Source organism: Bombus huntii, chromosome 3 (genome assembly GCF_024542735.1).
Source record: "Bombus huntii isolate Logan2020A chromosome 3, iyBomHunt1.1, whole genome shotgun sequence".
NCBI classification, from domain to species: domain Eukaryota; kingdom Metazoa; phylum Arthropoda; class Insecta; order Hymenoptera; family Apidae; genus Bombus; species Bombus huntii.
This window is the reverse complement of record NC_066240.1, coordinates 938,919-958,649: the sequence shown is the minus strand read 5'-3', so window position 1 is coordinate 958,649 and position 19,731 is coordinate 938,919. Positions and strand designations below refer to the sequence as shown.

The following is a 19,731-nucleotide window of genomic DNA, read 5'->3' as shown; positions in this document are numbered from 1 at the left end:
ATTTTATTTGAAAGCTTTATTTATAATGATGAATGAAATAAGAAAATTTATAATGTAATAGAAGGTACAATAAAATTTAGAAATTTTAAATTTATTTTATCTTCTATTGCTGATTATATTTATTTTCTAGTAATTAAATATGTCTTATATGTATCAAGTTTGTGTTCGTAAAATATATGAAAAACGAAAAATGAAGTCTTTGTTACATAAGTGAATAGTTAAGTTTTATGGTTTTATCAGTCAAAATAATAGTATCCACTCAGGTTCGGTTTTTGGAATGCGCATGCGCGTCATGAACTGGAACGTCAAATGCAAGAAGATCGAATAATATCGTTGTGTTATGATATTGTAATATGTAAAATATGTTTCAAACAAAAATATACGTATATCTCTATACATAGTTTTCAGACTAATCCAGTTAGTGCTCAGCATCTGAGTAGAGACATCATTGTGTTAGATATAGCGGTGTAAATTCGTGCTCACACAACAAATGGCTATATGCATGTGACATGTCACGTATTCTCAAATGTCTTCTCCCAAAACCACTGAATATTCCGGCAATTATCAACGGTTTAACGATGATGCAAACATATCACTCGAGCAAGACATTTCACATCGAACATGCCAAAGTAAGTCGAATGAATTTTAATTGTACTATTTTAATTCATTTCATTTTTTATTTATTCTTTGCAATGAAATTTCTGCTTTTTCACAACTATGTTACTTTTGTCATTTTCACTTTTACTCTTTTAGCTTATAATATTTAACAAACTAAAGCTCATATTTTATTTTACACATTTTTCTGGCATAATTATCTATAATAGAGCAATGATATAAAATTTTGCAAAAAATATATAATACATAATTTAGTTAATTATAAGTATAATGTTTGATTATCTTCATGATAAAGATAAAAAGAATTTATTTATTTTATATTATTTATTTTATTGCTGAAAAGTATCATTTACTTCTGCATTATAGAAATATTTATTTTTTATGCTTATTTCTTATTGTAGAATATGGATCTATACTATCATATCCTTCTGCAGAAAATCATGTAAACTCCTCCACTGAAAATGTAAGAACATCTGATCAAATCATTCACAAATTTGAAACAGATGATGTACATAGAGAAAACATGTCTGAAAATGCAGTACTTCCATCACATGATTCAATCACAGATCATGATTTGCATTGGGAAATGAATTATCACGAGGCTGCAATATTTTTAGAGGTATTTATACATTTATATGTATATATACTCATATGAATAATTGCTTTCAAATTTACTTACAATAATGTTACATATCCATAGGAAGGTAAAAATAATGAAAAGTTTGATTCGCACCCAAAGCATCCAGAAGATTTGCCAGCATATCTCTTAGTTCATAATAATTGGTATTATGGGTTAGATCTATTAACTTCTCTTATACTTTTGGCTTTAGCTCTTGTAGAAGAGCCAGCTGTATCACTGTTTAGCGTAAGTCATTGATAAGAAAGTACTTTTATATTATTACAATGGTTATTTATATATTTTAATTTCAGATACCAGTGTGGGCACATGGATCTATAGAACTTTTTGCTTTGATAATTATAGGTATAGAATTAGCTTTGAAACTAAGATGGATTGGCTGGTCAACAATGTTAAAACACAAACGAACAATGCTGAAGGTAAAAAGAACTCTTTTTTAGAATCAGATTTAATAGTTTGTAGTATAATTTTATTAAACTTCATATAAATCCACACGAGTTTACTGATATACAGGGTGGTTGGTAACTGGTGGTACAAGCGAAATGGAGTGATTCTACGCGAAAAAAGAAGTCGAAAATATAGAATAAAAATTTTTCGTTTGAGGCTTTGTTTTCGAGAAAATCGACTTTGAATTTTCGCTCGGTACGCGTGCGGTACGTTATAACGGATCTCACTGTAGATCGTTGTCTAGATGGAAAAATTAAAAAAAAAAGAAAAAAAATTTTTATTCTATATTTTCGACTTCTTTTTTCGCGTAGAATCACCCCCTTTCGCTTGTACCGCCAGTTACCAACCACCCTGTATATGACATGTATATTCTAATTGCTTATGTTTACATCTGATAATTATTAGTAAATTGAATACCATTATGAGATTGAAGTACAGTTTTCTTTCATTACTTTGTCAATATGTTTAAGAACAGTGTACAATAAAATGGTTGTTTTGTACAAGACTGATACAAAAAGCATGAGGGTACTAATGAGAAGATAAGAAACACCACAAGTGCAGACTATTTAAGATTACATTTTTATTAAAACGAGACGCTGATAATTGCATTATTTGTTCATTTATAATATATTATGTATACTAATACCTTTATTGGGACATCTTATAGGGAACACATTCAGATTTAACTAATATATGTATAGTATATTAGTGATTTTACTGCTACTGACTCATTATTATTATTCTTGTTATCATCATTATCATCATTATCATTATTACTATTGTTGTTGCTGTTGTTTTTGTTACTATTATTATTATTATTATTATTATTATTATTGTATTATACTCATTCATATCCATATTTATTACACAATGGTTTAAAAGCAATAAACAGTTATGAAACGTTTGTTTGATATGGAATGGATAGATCAGAATAATTAAAATGAATCATTAATAAGAACCTAGTAAGGAAAATAAAATTATAAAGTACAGAATGATTTAAAATAAAATTGCTAAAACAACTTGAAATTTAGCAAAGATAAATTAGAAAAATTAAGAAAATAATGTCTTGTTTCTTTTAATATGATAATTAGTACATATAATAAAAAGCTTTTTTAATAAGAAGTAACAGAAATAATAGAAATGAAATTACCAAATTTGTAGTGAATTTGTAGTTACATATTTAAGATATCTTTAATTAATTCTTTAATACAAGTGAAGACTATACATATAAATTATTTTTACAGTGTATCACATTGGTCATCATGTTTTTAGAAGCGATGACAGTACTAGTACGACAATCATCGCATTTCCGTGTAACACGTGCTCTAAGGCCCATTTTTTTAGTAGATACGAAATGCTTTGGCGGTGTTAGAAGATTTATCAGACAAATACTTTTAACATTGCCACCAATTCTGGATATGTTAGGCTTGCTTTTATTTTTTATAACACTGTACACTGTATTGGGTTACTATATGTTTTCTGAAATGAATAGAAATTTTTGTACACTACAAGACAGTTTTGTGAGTCTCTTTGTTCTTCTTACTACTGCTAAGTAAGTATAATTGTAATTAAATTTCCAATAATATTTTAAAATTTGGATACATTTTATTGTGATTAGATATTAGTAACAATATCAATATTTAGTTTTCCAGATGTAATGATGCCATCATATTCAAGAAACAAATGGTATGCGATATATTTTGTATCTTATTTGTCTACAATGTTGTACGTAATGATGAATTTGATGTTGGCGGTGGTTAACGAAACATTTACAGCAGCTGAGCGTGATAAATTTAAAAAACTGTTTTTACATAAAAGAAAAGCATGTCAACATGCCTTTAAGTTATTAGTTTCAAAACAAAATCCGGATAAAATGCGATTTCGCCAATTTGAAGGATTAATGCGATACTATGCTCCAAATAAAAGTACGTAAAATTCCTCCAGATATACATTAAAGTTTATTTATAAAACAAGAAGGTAAGACAAATTAAATTTATTCCATAATATACTCCACTACAGACATAAGAGACATTGTTCTAATGTATCAACATTTAAATGCTTCTGGAAGTGGAGTTCTAAGTGTTGAAGAGTTTTTAAACATTTATGATACTATTATACTTCAATGGGAACTACAATACTCTACTGTGCCTTGGTATCACAGTACATCACAACCTTTGCAAATTCTATGCACAGGAGCACATGCAGCTATTAGATGGCCATATTTTGAAAGCTTAATGTGTAAGTTTAAAAGGAAGACGAATTTTTATAATACTAATTTACAATTCATATACTCAATTATAAAATGTTTAGATATAACAATCATTGCAAATGGTATTGCTATGATAATAAGGATATTACAGGCAGGCGATAATGTTCATAGCACAATTCTATTTGCTGCATCTTGGGATACTTTTCTTTTTGGAGGAAGTAAGTAAACATAATATTTATAAAAGGTGTGTGAAAAATTATTTTAATGCTAATTTTATTTTATAGTATTTGTCACTGAAGCACTAATAAAAGTATTAGGACTTGGTACAAGACGATATCTGAGTTCCGGATGGAATCTTTTCGATTTAGGAACATCTATAATGACACTTGTTGCAGCTTGTATTTTATCTCTTTTTCCTACAGCCACATTTTTCGTTCTATTTAGACCACTTCGACTGCTAAGATTGTTTAAAATGAAAAAAAGATACCGAGACGTATTTGGCACACTTGTGATTTTAACTCCCTTGATGTCTTCCACTGCAGTAGTCATGCTTGTTTTATATTATTTTTTTGCAATCATTGGGATGGAATTGTTTGCAGGATATAATATGCGAAATTGTTGCAAGTAAGTACATAGGTAAAATATCTTTTTTAATAAATTATATTTTTAAATTGATTACTAAATAATATGTATTTGTCAGAAATACAACAGTTGAAGACTTTTACAAATACTCTGCCAATGAAAGTACCGCACTAGGATATTATTACCTTAATACTTTTGACAACCTTATAGCCAGTGGAATGACCCTTTTTGAGTTAACGGTTGTTAATAATTGGTTTATTTTAATGAACGCATATGCATTTACTGTTGGAATGTATACACGAATATATTTTATGATATTTTATTTGGTGACAATGATTGTTTTAACTATCGTGGTATCCAGTTTCTTAGAGGCCTTTCGATTTAGAATACATTATAAAAAATCAACATCTAAACGTGATGGTAATTAATATCCTTAATTATTCAACATAAAATATGGAAGAAATGTAGATTATTTCTATAAACTTTTTTTGTTATTTTTAACCAAATTTGTACTTTTTTTGGGATTGTTAAATCTTCTATTAGTCCTTTTGTATACATTTCGTTACAGAGGAAAAGATGCTACATGAAGAAGTGGAACTAAAATGGGACGAATTGCAATATATAGTAGAAGATTTTCAACTTTTGGAAAAATTGCGACCTTCACTGATAGTTGGTGTAAGTTTTAAGTTTCAAAAAATATGTTTTTTATTATTCTGCAATCATATAATAATGTTGCAGGGAACTACTGTTTTTATTGGCTCGCGTCCTAGAACCAGAGAAGTTTTGCAAAGAAAAATGTATACGAATGAAATTACCGAATGGATTATAGAGGCTAAACAAGCAGAAAGGCAATTTTTATCAAATGCTACTCATAGTTTAGAAGAAAATTATAGAGAGGAAGCAATTTCTGAAACAGATCATGTAGGATTAACAGACAATTTGCGACAAACACATCGTAATACATCAAATGTTGTATAATTGTAATAATAAATTAAATTTCATTGTGTCTACTTACAATATAGAAGTATTGAAAGCTTGTAATATACAAATTAAATTAAATTTAATTAAGCGATTAAATTTTTTACTAACAACATAAAATAAAAAGAAAATAATATATTTAACTGATATAAAAGAGATTAAACATTTTTTTTTCGGATTATGTTGCGATATATAGAGACTCAAATAATTGATGATATTTTTAAAAATATTGCAACGTAAATATAAATCCACTAAATCATATATCTTGCGTAAATAAAGCTTTATTAATATCAAAATTGACTTTTTGCTTTTTCTGCAGATAAAAATACAATTTTCTTCATAAAGAATTATGAATTGATTTATAAAATTTTTAATGTATTCTATCCTAAATGCTTGTATTTAGAAATTATTTTACTTTCTCTTTGCAATTGTGTAATTTTTATTTAATTCTTCATCATTAAACTTCAATTTTCATATTATTTTAACCGTTTGAGTCCCAAGCAGCGTGATCACGTTGTTTAAATTTTGTGTCGAAAAGTCCCAGTACATTTGAACGCTACGGACGACTGACGGTATTTTGTATTTCACTGTTATCTTCTCAATAGCGTCGTTTGTTTCTCTTCGTAATCGATTAAAACAAGCGCTATCGCGCTGTTCGGGATTTTTTGATCCTGTTTCTTCAAAGACCCCTGGGATTCAAACGGTTAAATATGAAAAATTTTATTCTTTATGTTATAAATTATGTAAATAAATAACTAATAAATATATATATCATTTTTTAGTTTTATATTACAAATATATAAAATTGTACTGTATAATATACAGGATGTTCCACCTAATCAACACTTCACTGACCGCTAGCAGTTCAACAGCATGCGCACGTCCGATCGGCAGCCCAAGCGCAGATTCTCCCTGGCGCCGGCTCTGTTTCGGTTTAGACTGTTGGGCGGGAGTATCTGTGCTTTTCGTATGCTCAGATAAAATTGGCTGCTTTCTGCTATTATAGGATAATTAAATTGAATAAAATCTTTTGTTTTCATGATATTAGTACTAAATTATATTTATTTTATCTATTACAACGGTTTTTAGTTCAAATGAGAAATAGTTATAATCTTCGACGTTACGTATCTCATCGTCTTCTGAATCACTATATCTTAGTGGCAATACAGAACCTCGCTTCCGAATAATTATATCACTGCCATCACTTTCGTCACCACTATTACTTCTTGAATAACTGTCAGGACAATCTGACAGATCATCTAAATAAAATTCGCCAATACCATTCTTTTCGTTCATCGCGAACGGTAAGTTTTTCAAATTGGTATAAAACTGTCGGAGCTTACAAAGCATCGCAACTGACGTAACTGAGCAAGGTACCTTAGTACTAAATAACAAATTACTGTTCATATAATGAGAAAGATTGTTTATCGCCATGGGAGTCGATTAACTATAGGTAGGCTATAGGTCGGTAAACGTCGGCGACAAAAAACCGATTAATCGGCTATCGGTCGATAAAGTGTTAAAACACGCTATAAAAGATAGAAAAGAATTTTATTAGAAAAAATTAAATGGTGTTGAATTATTGTCCGTAATCTGTATGTGTCCATTTTGAAAGTGATGCTTTCCAAAGATTTTAAGGTCATCTATAGTTTCTTGAATAGAATATTTTTCTATACATCGATCAATAGTTTTAACATTATGATAGAAATAAGACAATTATACTATCATGATTAATGAAAAAGGAAAAAATGAAAATAGTTGAAATAAAAAAGATATTAATGAGATAACCATTAACATGTATTAAACTGTACTAAAACTGTAATTTACATTTTGTGTAAAAATTACAAGTACCCTTTATAATTATAAATAAAATTTACATCACATTGAGAATATTCAGAATAAAAATAAGTTTATTTGCATTAATGTATGCAATATTTATAACAAAATTACTAATTAATTTGTACCCCAGGACCTCCCAAAGTTGTTAACTTAACAGTAAATCCATCTGCAATTAATTTTCGTGAAATACTTGCAATAGTTTCTGGTTGTGTATCTGGTAATAAGAGAATGTATGCATGTCCACCACCGCCAGCACCTGTAAGCTTTGCTGCCAAAGCATAATTTTGTGCTTCTGCACAAATTCTGTCTAAAGATGGATGAGAAACTTGACATGTGGCTAGCAGTCCTTGATTCATATTAATAAGTATCTGTAATAATATATGATAAGTTGTAATAAGATTTGAATACATTTATAGATATAGAAAGTAATGACCAATAACATTTTAACATATTGTTAATCACTTGACCAGACAAATGTTATTTTTCCAAATAACAGACTAATCTTTTAACTTTGTGAATGAAATATTACTAGTTATTCTTATTATACAAGATTTTCTATAAATTGCTTTTAGAAGTATTTTACCCTACTTGAATTAGTAATTATTATAATAATTATTAGCAATATATTATATTTTAATAAAATACTTACCATTAATTGTCTGTATCCTTCAAGAAAATATTCATCGTCAGTAGAAACTGTTTTCAGTTTTTCAATAATTTTAATTACTTCTTTGGATATATTGTCTATAGAACTCATAATCAGATCAATAATAACTGGGTATCTATGTTTCAGTTCTAATAGTCTTTCAACTAAAGCCTTTGTGCTTCTATTTACTCTTGTGTCTACCAGTAAAATTTTTAGAGCATGTACGTTACTTATTGGCTTTACATAATCATCCTTCTTGAATTCTATTATTGACCCATATGTACAGACAGAATTGTCTATTCCAGAGGGGTTTCCATGCATAATTTTTTCACAATTTAGAGCATACTTTGAAATAGTGTCTAAGATAGAAAAATCTAATATTTTATAAATATCTTTTTGTAAACGTGACCAATGTAAAAAACACGCAGCAAGACAAACTGCAAAGGAACTAGAACTACCAAGTCCAGAACCAATTCCCAATTCTGTATTTAAGTGAACTTGAAATGGTTTCACTTCGATCTCTTCCTTTTGCGTAATATAAATAAAAAGATAAAAGAATGCTTCCAGGCTTAATCTTTGTTGCAGATTTGCATAACTAATAATGGAGACAAATTCTTTTACTTTGTTATAAAATGCTTCATAATTTTCTACATGTTCCACGTCTTTGTTAATAAAAAAGAAATTTTGTATTTGCTGTAGAGGTACGTTAATAAATAAATTTACTTTAGGAAAACATATCTTAACAATTTGTTCTGTTTCAGGTAATTCAGCGAAATTTAAAACTGTACGTAAATCTACACTGGCAGCAACAGCTGTTTTTCCATATACTACAGCATGTTCTCCAAAAAGAATTACTTTTCCAGGAGCAGACACTTTAAACTGAATCATTTTAAATTTCTCAAGTCTAATTTGTGGAGCTATTAATGGAAATAGAATAATATACTTTAGAGATGATACATTAAAATCAATCATAATTGAATCAATTATTAAATACCTTTTTATCATTTCCTTCTTTTCCCACTCTGCTGGTGTTAATGTCTTTTGCTTGAATGCATGAATTGTTTTAAGTTCTTCTTCCAGTACTGAATGTACTGACCTGAAATATTAATTTTAATATAGTACTTAAATAATAGCATATTATTTAAATTTTTTAGGACTTTAAAATGTAGTACCTATGTCGATGAATTAAAGATTTGCCTTCAAATGCACTAGAAACAATTGTTACAGAAAACTTAGCGCCACAACCATCAGATTCATCTATGACTTCCTGTAACAACATTTAAAAATAATATGAACATTATTTAATAGGTATAGTAACAAAACAATCTACATATTTCTAATACTAACGGGAACTTTATGATCTTCCTAACATAAAATTTACGTTAAATGTTTATGTTAAATAATATATGTAAATATTTACTTTCAATACAAATAATTTTTAGAAAATAAAATTAGATTTGTATTATAAAAATATTATTGTTATCCGTTAACGCATAAATTACATAAATTTGTGTTTCTTATTATTAATTGTTCTAAAGTCAATCAACTCTTTTCCCTGTAACGATATAAGTATATTGTTACAAAGTTTCCAACTACAAAGAGTTAAATTTGTATTCATAACATTATTGTTATGCTAATTTAGAAAAGTAGAATTCAGTAATAGAGTAAAGTTCAAATTTCCGTAAAGTATTGTATAATGCTTCAGTAAAGGTGATGATACATATAAACAATATTTTTATCGGCGTAAATATTAGATAATCGTGAATAGTGGCTGCGACACGTTTTGTAAATATATCATAACGCAATATTCTTCTGAAATATTATCTTAAATTGTTGAATTATATTGAAAAAGAAAAATAATTAGTTTTTAATAATTTATTAAAATAATTTAATAAGGAGTATGGTAATAATATAACATAAATTAAATTGTTTTTCTGATTTATTTCAATTTTTAATATTTTTCACATACAAATTGTTTGTAATTAAAGTATAAGTAGAAAGCAATAAAGTGTCCACAGGAATAGGCAGAAACTAATAATGCAAAAAGATCTGGATACCTCTTTGGAGGTTTCAAAAAACCACTAATAAGAGAAAGCATTATTATTCCTAGAATCGAACAATAAAACAGAATTATTTTCCAAAAAGATACAGTAGAACTTACAACAACAAAAATATTCTTATAATGTATCATATCTCTTTTTAATTTGGTAAATAATGATTTATTCTCATTGCTTTTTAGCTTTGCTTTAATTTTTCTTTGATTGGTTACAAGCACATTCTTTTTTAAGTTAATATTACTCAATAATTCGCTGTTATCAAACACATCAGAATATGCCCATAAAACAAAAATGAAATAAAAGATTAATGTAGCCCAATATACCATGTACAAACCATCTTTTATAAATAATGGTAACATACTAAAGTGTGAAATTATTAAAAACCAAAAACAAGGAAACGAATTGCTTTGAAAATACAATAAAACTGGAATTGCAACAAGTAGGATTGATTTTTCATGAACTTGAAACGAAAACAGGAAAAATGCTAATGCACAGTTAATAAGGGAAATAATAAACTTCTCTTTCTGTGGATTTAAGTATAGATTTATGCAACTCGGTGAAACTGCAAATGTAGTTGACATTAAACAAATTTTTGCTAATTCCTTGTTTGCAAAAGTATTACGTAATTTAAAAATCACATTGATTGTGCACCAAATATTAGCAACTTTATCTTCGAATACACCTCTAGAAACTGGAAATAATCGAAGAACAACACTTACAAATGTTTCCCAACTTTTAATAAAAGGTAACCATATAATAAAAAATGTAGAAAGTACTGTAATTGATATACAGAAGAGCATTACTAAATTGAACAACCAAAACCGTTCTTTCATAGGTGAATATTTTCCAAGTATGTAAAAGAAAATTGGCAATGCGTGGTAAAGTTCCATTTGCTTATAGTTTAGTGCTGCAACAAATAAGATCGACCCAATAATAAACGAATTTTGAAGTATAGCTGTAACAGCACTAATGAATAGTCCTAATGAAAATGAATTATATTGAAAATGTCCATGATCTATTAATATTAAACCAGGATATATTAATATAAGCAGAAGATTAATATGTTTTCTTTTCAGACTAAATATAGACAGTTCTACTTTTTCAAAGTTTTCAGATACTTGATTAGTTAATATAAAATATATTATCGACGGGATATAAATCAAAATATCTACACAAAGAACACTGAGTCTCATAAAATATTTATGACTTTCAGATGAGAAACCTCTAGACTCGTGTAACTTTATGTAAGAAGAATTGATCATATTAGCAACATAGCCCAGCACTAAACTATGATAAGCTGTTAATGGTGGATAGTCTAATCCCCAATACTGTAAATCATTATTTGTTGTATTTATGTACCATTTCTCAATTGGCACATTTAACGTTATTTCTTGCCAATGTCGTTGGGCTTCATAGTCTCCAAACATTGGAGGCTTTCCTTCACCGCTGTAGGAATGATATGTAACACACCATCTCAAAAGGAGAGCAAATAGTGAGATTAACAAGATCTGTGTGTTTTCTTGCATCATATATGTTGAATAAGCTTTAACAGCTTATATTTGCAAGCATGCTCTTGATTAACAAATATATTTCAGAAATAACATTTAGCTACCTAGGTTTATATAGAAAATTTAAGGTTAGAATGAAAACAGTAGAACGAAATAAAGAATATATACGCAAATATGATGAATCATACAAAATACATACCACGTGTGAAGCGTTTAATTCTTTCATTAATTTGTTTTTTATGTAACTCTCAGTATATGACATATTTAAAATTAAATTTCTAATCTTGATTTTAATTCACCACGCTTTCAAATGCGAGGAGATTATATATATTTAATAAGAAGTTGTTATATATTTATTGATATTTATTTACTTTAAAATTAGTGTAATTATTTTGATAAACTTTGCAATCATAAGCAGCAAATGTATGATAAAATATAATACTTCTTTTTCTATTTTTTGGTTATATGACTTTTTTTGGTTTGAATGATCGTTGAGTTCAAGTGAACGTCAAGGTACATTTTTTGAACTCATTCATAACTCATGATATGATGTTATCAATTGATTTTCAGTATTTCGACTAATCGAATGATTTTAATATTTTAAAAACTATTATCTTTATGAGCCTTTTTGTTATTTTTGGAATTATTTTGCAATAGTTAGATGAAAATTAATGTCTATTACCTGCAGGAACGTCGATATTAACAGAACTTCTCTGTGAGGCAGTTTTACTGACATAAAAACGAGATTAAAGTCTATGCAGTTACATATTTTTCAGCTACGAACATTGCTCATTGCATGCAGACTTTTTATTATGCATGTATTCCTAGAAAGTTATTTAATTATTCTAATACAAAATAGATAAGGATTAACACATACCATTTTAGATATCAGTTTATTCATTCAAATACAGTTATGTTACAAGAATAAAACTGACTATCTGTTACATTAATTTTTTTTGTTATTCATACAAATAAATTTTAAATAAAAATTATGAACACAAAAATTACCGTATGAAACATACATTTTCACAAATTTACTATATAACATATCTGTTTCTCGTACTTAATTTCTTGTATTTCGTAAGTTGCTACTAATCGACATCGCGCTTTGATGTAAAAATATAATTCTTTTGTTTCAATGCAGTTAAATGCTATTAAACATCAACTCTATTTAGAAAATTTTATTTTCTAAATAAATGTAATAATAAAAATTTTACTTTTATAATAATAGCTAGATAGAAAAGAAAATTCACCGTTTTTTAACAACCCATACTATGTACGTATATAATATGTACTCACATTATTGTATGTACATGGCACGTAAATATTGTCTAATACCTGATCTCAGGTACTGCAACATCTTTATAACAATAATAAATTATTTGTAACAATTGCATTTTATAAGGTTATTAATTTTTCTGTGAATTCTTTTATTGTTAATGTTAAGAAGAATTGTTCACTTTTGCTTAAAATTAATATTTTTGCCTAAAATATATTCAGTTAACAAAATAGATATTAAATATTATGCATTTTTAAAGACAATTAACAACAAGATATAACATTTTTGATATTAGATATATGTTCACTTTGATGCAACATAAGTAAATAATATAATGTATATAATTATCTTAACTACATAAGCTCACAATATTGTAAAATCTGAGCTGTTTCTAAAGCAATCTTTATACAAAATTTAAATATTTTAAGATAAATATATTAACAATTTGAATAAATTTAAGTACAACATACAGCAGGAAATAAATTCACTTTACTTATTGAGATTTGCAATATAAATTAATGAAAAATTATAATTTATAACATACAATTAGAAAAAACAGGAAGAATATTATATCTAAAATTTAAAATTAGCTAAATAAGCATACTATACTATAATTAGTTATGTTTATAATGCAATAACTGCAATTATAATTATATCAATTTATAATAAAATTATTAACGAAAAATATATACACATATACTATCCATTTGATAGCTAATATTAACACTGATTGTTTTAATATTTCTTTCATAGAAAGAAGCAATTTTAACTTATAACTGGTTGAATATTGATAAATTGGTTGTGTTTGTGTTTCGTGTTTGTAAAAAAAATTTAATTGTCATTGTATTATGAGAATAGATCACATGAATATGATTTAATGAAAATATTAGGAAGAACAAGTTTTATCCAGTCACCTTAATGTTATTACTTCATTTTATTGAGTGTGTCTTAAGATTTTAGAAAAGCAATAATGCTTATGTATGGACATATGTATATTAAATATATATTATAATGCATATGATATTAAATATATATTAAATATACATATGTATAATAAATATATATACATAACGCATTGATATGCAGTTAAAGTGTAATAAGCAGTCAAGCAAAATAAATATTTGTTTTCTCAGAATGTAAAATGTCCATTACTCATTTGTATATTATCATATATTTGATAAATATTATAGTAATTTAGTGATCTTTGTATATTTATCAGTCTATTATCTATGTCTATCTTTACCATGCATAACACAATACAGATTTGAACTTGTATGGTTTTTCAAGCATGGTACTATGAATAATGAGTTAGTTTCGAAGAGACCTGATAATATTAGAATAGAATACTACTTTTGCCTGTGAAGAATTACTTCAAGAATTTCTTCATCTGTTTTGTTTGATACTGCATGCTGTACTGAGCACTTTCTGCTTTAGTGATGAGAGAGTCTAACTTATCCAAATGAGATCCCATCTTTTCATTGAGATTGATTGTTTTTGGCATTACTGCATTAGTTTCTGTGTTTTCTATGTGTTTCTTGTCATTGGATAATTCTACTATCAAGTTTTCTTCACTCATAGATGTTTCAGAACCAATTTCTTTTGTCTCTTTATGGTTTCGTTCAACGAATTTATGATTTGGTGTGTTGTTTTTGGATCCAACTCTTACTTTCAATAGAGTACCCAAACTGCCACAAACAGACTGTAAAATACTTTCATGTTATAAAGTTAGTTTATATAATATAGTTTATATAATAATAAACTAGTTGTTAAGAAAACTAAGTGTTAAACTAGTTGTTAAACTAAGATGTTAAGAAATGCTTGTTGTACTTGACAATGATTGTTTAGATATAATCATTAAAGTTGTTTTTATTAAAGAATAATAAATAAAAAATGAATGTCATAAAATAATGATATTAGGTAAAAGTGTTTAACCTTGAATCTGTTAATCTTCTTCTGCGTAACACTGAGAATACTATTTAATTCATCTAATCCACCACCTATTCGATGCGCAGCTTCATTAGAAGAATCCAGATTCTATAAATTATATTAAACTGATAATATATTGACAAATTATTAATTTGAAATTTATGTAAGAACTTTGTTTTAATTAATTACATTCCAAATAAGAGAAACATAGAGGCTAAAAAGAAACTTATTAGCATTAAACTTACAATAGTAGAAATTAGAACTCATTAACACTGTACTTATAATGCATAAAAAGGTACATTAATTTGATTTTTGTTTAATAAAAGATAAAATTATAATTACTTCGATCACTTCATCTTTATCATTATTAATTTTCTCGGCTTCTATTCTTTGGGTCTCTTTCCATTCTTCTTCACTAGGTATCGGCAATCCTAACAATTCCGCCCTTTCGCACGCGTGAATGTAGTCTTGAGACATTTTATCAAATGTCTATAGTCTAACTGTTTCTACTAAATACTAATCAATAATATATAAGAATAGACTTATTTTATCCTGTTTTAGAGATATTAGAATTCATAGAACATTAGAAAGACATGAGGACATGCACAACTTGAGGAATCCGTGTTCGGGTAAATTGTGCGCACACTCCGATAGAAAATAAAGTTTTTAAGCATTATAAAAGACATTAATAATAAGAATCTAGAGCATCCTAGTCATTAACAATAAGATTTAAGATGATTTACATATGTATATGGATCAGAGATTTAATAATTTTGAATGGATTCATAATTTCAAAAAAAGTATGATGTTTTTATAGAAAAATAGATTAAAGAAGGAATGGATTAAAAAGATATAAGTTTACTAATTGGAATATTAATCCCACCAGAAGAAATTAATTTATTATATTAAAGTCAAATAATGATAATTTGCTTAGTGTGATATTTATAATTAATTCTTAATAAAGTTTTTTCTTAATTAAATCTAAATCAATCATGCGATGTTCGTCTCATCATGAAAAGACTTTTCAATATTTAACATAATTTAAATAAAAAGAAATAGAAGAGTGAAAAGAATGTAGAAATTTATATAATTTCATTCTATTTCTCATATTTTGTATTTTAAAAAGATATATTTAAAAAATTTTCTTTCAAAAAAACATTAAAAAATAATTTAATGTAATTTAAAATAAATTATAATTAGTAATTACTAATACTAATACTTAATATGCTGCCTCGTACCATATATGTAAATTGTAAATAGATTAAGCTAATGTAATTTAAATACCTTGCTAGAACATGAATGCGATAGATTAACTTCTCGCAAACTGAATAAAAACTTTAAGTAATACTTTTTATATCGATCATTACAAAGAAAATTTCTAATTAATTCTAACTCATTTTACTTTATATTCCATGGTATTACATAATGCATTACATATTCAATTATACAATGTAACTTTTTTATGGATATGTACTTAATATACTGTATAGTATCATACATACGGGATGTTCGACTACAGGTGCAAATAAATTTAAAGGATGATTCTTGAAGCTAGACTAAGATAAAAGTAAAAAATAAAAAGACTGCGTTTTCGGCTTGGTTGTTTAGTTATTGACAAAATATCCCTGTGCACGAAAAAATCTCCTTACATGAACAAAAGTAGAGCAGCTCGACCAACGGAGTTGACACAGTGATCTTCAAACCGAACGACGCATAAGCTGCAGTCACAGGTTACCTCGTACAAGTCGTAGGTCGTAGCAAATGACTTTATGATATTTTGAAATGTAAATTGTAAGTAGAGAGGAAATTTGTAAGTTTTAAACCTGTATGCGGGGGCTCTTCGAGAAAACCGAAGCCTGAGTATTTGGAATGACGTTATAAAAATACATTCATTAATATATGATCAACTATAAACATTTGTATATAAACAGATGATAAAATTTGTATGACATCAACTTCGCGGAGAAGTTGTATATGTATACATGTATATATGCGGTATATACATGTAGTTATAATATTTCACGTGAATAATTTTCTTTTGTGAAATGTTCATGGTTATATAAATTTGTTTCGATTACTTTTTTGATAAATTTCATCTGTTTGTATGTGCAGCTTGTACAAGTGTATTCTAAGAATAACATTGTATTACCTATCCTGTATACTTTAAATTACATGTGTAAATATTTTTATATTACATGTTATATTTAATTTATACATTTATGTAATTTAATTTTGTTTTATTTATAGTATGTATTTAGTTTAATATGTAAATTATTCTTAAAGTAATTAAATAACTTTACATTAATAAAATGAACTACATTTTACCTTAAATTATAACATGTAAGTATATATTATTTTTATGTAAAATTGCTTTACTAATAAGAGATGCAAAATAATTTATAACAAAATACGTATAAAATAATTCAGATTTCCATAATTATAACATATGATGTAATTATTCTGAGAAAGAAGTTCTCCCAACTAAATACAAACCTGAGACACAAAAGTTCCAAATCCTGTATGATTGTCGCTAAGTCACAATCACTGTTGAATGATCTGCTGTAATACTTGAATGCAGCTACATATGGTTTGTTCAAACTTAAAATGCATTATGCATTTTTTATAATTAGTTCGCTATTTGTGACTAAAATTACAGATATGTTTATTTTATATGTAAATCTATTATCATTCCTAAATTTCATTGCAATCAGTATGATGTAAGTTGAAATTACCCCTTCTTAGTAAGATGTGCATATGAAAAACTGTATGATGCTTATTATCATGCTTCAGAACTTTTATTTTGAAAATTACATTTTCTTTTATCTCTACTCTTTGATTGAAAAATGTCATAGACATAAAGCTTGATATGACACCAAAAGAACTGAGTTTAAGACTTAAATATGTTAATTAGAAACTTCTTATTTCTCTCAATAGATACTAAGATTACATGATCTTAGAACATTCTTTTCTAACATTTTGTATATTATGATATAATTCATGATGGTCAAACAGTTGATCAATAAAAATAAATAATAAAAAATATATGATGGATTACATATATTTTCAGGAAAATTTTAGCAACTGTATTATAAAATGTTTGCAATGTTTGCATTTATGTAACTATAATAGGTATCATATTCAAAGGAGCTTCAGGATCATTTCTCAGTTATTTATGTATTTAACACATTTATCGGAATAAGACATAAACATGACTCAAGATGCAAAAAAATGAGTGTCATCGATAGAAAAAAATCTCCATTGAACCATATTAAAAATAATGAATAGGAGTCATTTTAGGTAAAGAACATAACTGTTTGCATTGGAGGAGTTTGGATAGAGTTATATAACAAATTCTCAATAAAGTGATTGTCCATAAAAGCTAATAGCAGGAAGGAAATTTCCTCTGAGTCTACTTATATTGTTAGTCAAGTTTTCTTTAGCGCATTTGATGGCAGAATTTCGGTTTAACGAACTTTTGCTTTTTTTATTACAATTTAACAGTTTCCAATGCGTTGAAACAAAAAAATGAAAGTCTTAACTTTAGGAATCCAGCGGTTCAAAAGTATGTAAAGTTGAGCGTTTTTAGCGTATTTGGCATTTTACTTTGATGCCATGTTGTCTCTATCTACAATTCGTTCAATGAGTGGAGCTGCTAGTTGCAATAACTGCAGGTGTGTATCGACCATATTGTAGCGGGATTTTGAATCGTGAATATTGGATTACGTTTGGAGTGTTTTATTCTCTGGCTGCCGTTAAGCGGCCGATTACACTAGTACAAACTAATGTTCAACAAATTTCAGTTCAATGCTAATCTGTGCAGACCAATCAGATTACGGATAGAAGCAATATGGCATTATACTAACTTGTAAAATATGCTAAAAATTTTCAGTTTCACATCTGCATACTTCTTAAACGGTGGAGACCGAGCTTAAGACTTAAATTTATGTTATATACGTATAATTATATTATGTATCCATAATATGCATATTAATATCATTATATCAAACAAAATCTTAATCGGAGATATCTGTTTTACAGCCGTACCTATGATAGGAAGCTACATGTATAAATATAAGACATTCCTATTTGTTACTTAATTTTATCCTTATAACCTATAAAAAATTAATTGCAATTATATTTTAAACCTAATCATAATACTACCTACTATAACGCCTACTAAACATAATAGCATTTCTTTAACTTATTGTTAATGCAATGAAAGAAACTGAATTCTAAATAATACAAAAATCCAATAAATGATTCCTTTCATAAAGATTGTATTAAACGATTATCTAATCTCATTATTTAAAAGAATAAAAAACCTTATTTCGTTTTAAGATTTAAAACGTAAATAATTTTCAAAGTAAATATAAATATGTATTTAATATATATAAAATAATGTGAGTATAAAATTTGTATAGATAAATAAAAAGGAAAAATATATCGTCATTAAATATAAAAATATACATAGTTTATTTATTGAGTAGCAGACATAAAGATAATAATTAAGGCTACATTTATTAATTTCATACAAGTAAAAGGAATACCTAAAGTTTTTGCTTTATAGATATATTTAAACATTCGTTGGTTTACTCTTACAAATTTTTGAAAAACATTCTAACTTAATATATGTATATAATATATGTGTAATTTTAGTAATTATTTCATAACATGCACCGTATGATAATCGAAAAGTATTTATTTTTTATTATAATAAAAAATGTAATCATATATATACATATAAATATGTAATAATAATTTAGTATTATATGTATAATTTAAAAAATTACCGTTTGCGATTTCTGCTGTAGTTTTTATAGTTAAATTTACATTTAGAGTAATATATCATCATTGTGAACTAAATGTTATTAAACTGATTAATTTGAAATGTGATTAATAATTTCATAATTGATATAGTACTAACCATATTTCTATTCAAGAAAAAAGTTATAATTTTTTATGAAAGTACATTACATAAAATTAATGAAAATGGACTTAACAGAGAATA

At 26.8% G+C, this 19,731-nt stretch overlaps 4 protein-coding genes and 1 long non-coding RNA gene across 8 annotated transcripts; 2 read left to right on the top strand and 3 right to left on the bottom strand.

The window, feature by feature from the left end:
* Positions 1-69: 69 nt before the first annotated feature.
* Positions 70-6,240, top strand: LOC126863793 (two pore calcium channel protein 1-like). Of its 3 annotated transcripts, none has more exons than XM_050614324.1 (12): positions 70-629; positions 1,119-1,234; positions 1,316-1,480; positions 1,546-1,671; positions 2,944-3,251; positions 3,344-3,624; positions 3,719-3,937; positions 4,010-4,126; positions 4,193-4,532; positions 4,609-4,910; positions 5,059-5,165; positions 5,229-6,240. In XM_050614324.1, exons 1-12 carry the CDS (start codon positions 527-529, stop codon positions 5,466-5,468), a joined length of 2,424 nt encoding a protein of 807 aa, XP_050470281.1. In that variant the 5' UTR covers positions 70-526; the 3' UTR covers positions 5,469-6,240. The 3 variants fall into 3 exon arrangements, with proteins under 3 accessions (XP_050470281.1, XP_050470280.1, XP_050470279.1); XM_050614323.1 differs by having other exon boundaries at positions 1,050-1,234; XM_050614322.1 differs by having other exon boundaries at positions 1,017-1,234.
* Positions 6,241-7,243: 1,003 nt separating this feature from the next.
* Positions 7,244-9,220, bottom strand: LOC126863799 (mevalonate kinase). Its single transcript, XM_050614339.1, has 4 exons — positions 9,126-9,220; positions 8,948-9,049; positions 7,957-8,870; positions 7,244-7,675 (listed from the first exon to the last, which is right to left on the bottom strand). The coding sequence occupies exons 3-4, from the start codon at positions 8,839-8,841 to the stop codon at positions 7,418-7,420; spliced, it is 1,143 nt and encodes a 380-aa protein (XP_050470296.1). The 5' UTR covers positions 8,842-8,870; positions 8,948-9,049; positions 9,126-9,220; the 3' UTR covers positions 7,244-7,417.
* Positions 9,221-9,874: 654 nt separating this feature from the next.
* Positions 9,875-12,194, bottom strand: LOC126863807 (dolichyl pyrophosphate Man9GlcNAc2 alpha-1,3-glucosyltransferase). The gene is made up of 3 exons (XM_050614354.1): positions 11,718-12,194; positions 10,275-11,622; positions 9,875-10,208 (listed from the first exon to the last, which is right to left on the bottom strand). Exons 2-3 carry the CDS (start codon positions 11,537-11,539, stop codon positions 9,905-9,907), a joined length of 1,569 nt encoding a protein of 522 aa, XP_050470311.1. The 5' UTR covers positions 11,540-11,622; positions 11,718-12,194; the 3' UTR covers positions 9,875-9,904.
* Positions 12,195-12,392: 198 nt separating this feature from the next.
* LOC126863803 (uncharacterized) lies at positions 12,393-16,589 on the bottom strand. Of its 2 annotated transcripts, XM_050614349.1 has the most exons (4): positions 16,373-16,589; positions 15,066-15,239; positions 14,730-14,831; positions 12,393-14,496 (listed from the first exon to the last, which is right to left on the bottom strand). In XM_050614349.1, the coding sequence occupies exons 2-4, from the start codon at positions 15,198-15,200 to the stop codon at positions 14,164-14,166; spliced, it is 570 nt and encodes a 189-aa protein (XP_050470306.1). In that variant the 5' UTR covers positions 15,201-15,239; positions 16,373-16,589; the 3' UTR covers positions 12,393-14,163. The 2 variants fall into 2 exon arrangements, with proteins under 2 accessions (XP_050470306.1, XP_050470305.1); XM_050614348.1 differs by lacking the exon at positions 16,373-16,589 and having other exon boundaries at positions 15,066-15,789.
* A 437-nt stretch (positions 16,590-17,026) lies between these two features.
* LOC126863808 (uncharacterized) lies at positions 17,027-18,815 on the top strand. The gene is made up of 2 exons (XR_007688987.1): positions 17,027-18,430; positions 18,524-18,815. It is a non-coding gene; the product is annotated as an uncharacterized LOC126863808 (long non-coding RNA).
* Positions 18,816-19,731: the final 916 nt, after the last annotated feature.

Excerpts from the sequence above, each read along its gene's own strand:
- LOC126863799 (XM_050614339.1), bottom strand. The coding sequence starts at position 8,841 with ATGATTCAGTTTAAAGTGTCTGCTCCTGGAAAAGTAATTCTTTTTGGA. Across the intron at positions 7,676-7,956 it reads AAGGATACAGACAATTAATG|ATACTTATTAATATGAATCA; the intron begins GTAAGTATTTTA and ends ATATTATTACAG.
- LOC126863803 (XM_050614349.1), bottom strand. The coding sequence starts at position 15,200 with ATGTCTCAAGACTACATTCACGCGTGCGAAAGGGCGGAATTGTTAGGA. Across the intron at positions 14,832-15,065 it reads ATAAAGATGAAGTGATCGAA|AATCTGGATTCTTCTAATGA; the intron begins GTAATTATAATT and ends TATAATTTATAG. Across the intron at positions 14,497-14,729 it reads AGAAGATTAACAGATTCAAG|TCTGTTTGTGGCAGTTTGGG; the intron begins GTTAAACACTTT and ends AGTATTTTACAG.
- LOC126863793 (XM_050614322.1), top strand. The coding sequence starts at position 527 with ATGTCTTCTCCCAAAACCACTGAATATTCCGGCAATTATCAACGGTTT. Across the intron at positions 3,252-3,343 it reads GTTCTTCTTACTACTGCTAA|TTTTCCAGATGTAATGATGC; the intron begins GTAAGTATAATT and ends ATCAATATTTAG. Across the intron at positions 4,533-4,608 it reads AATATGCGAAATTGTTGCAA|AAATACAACAGTTGAAGACT; the intron begins GTAAGTACATAG and ends TGTATTTGTCAG.
- LOC126863807 (XM_050614354.1), bottom strand. The coding sequence starts at position 11,539 with ATGATGCAAGAAAACACACAGATCTTGTTAATCTCACTATTTGCTCTC. Across the intron at positions 10,209-10,274 it reads TTATGGGCATATTCTGATGT|AAAAATTAAAGCAAAGCTAA; the intron begins GTTTGATAACAG and ends AACCAATCAAAG.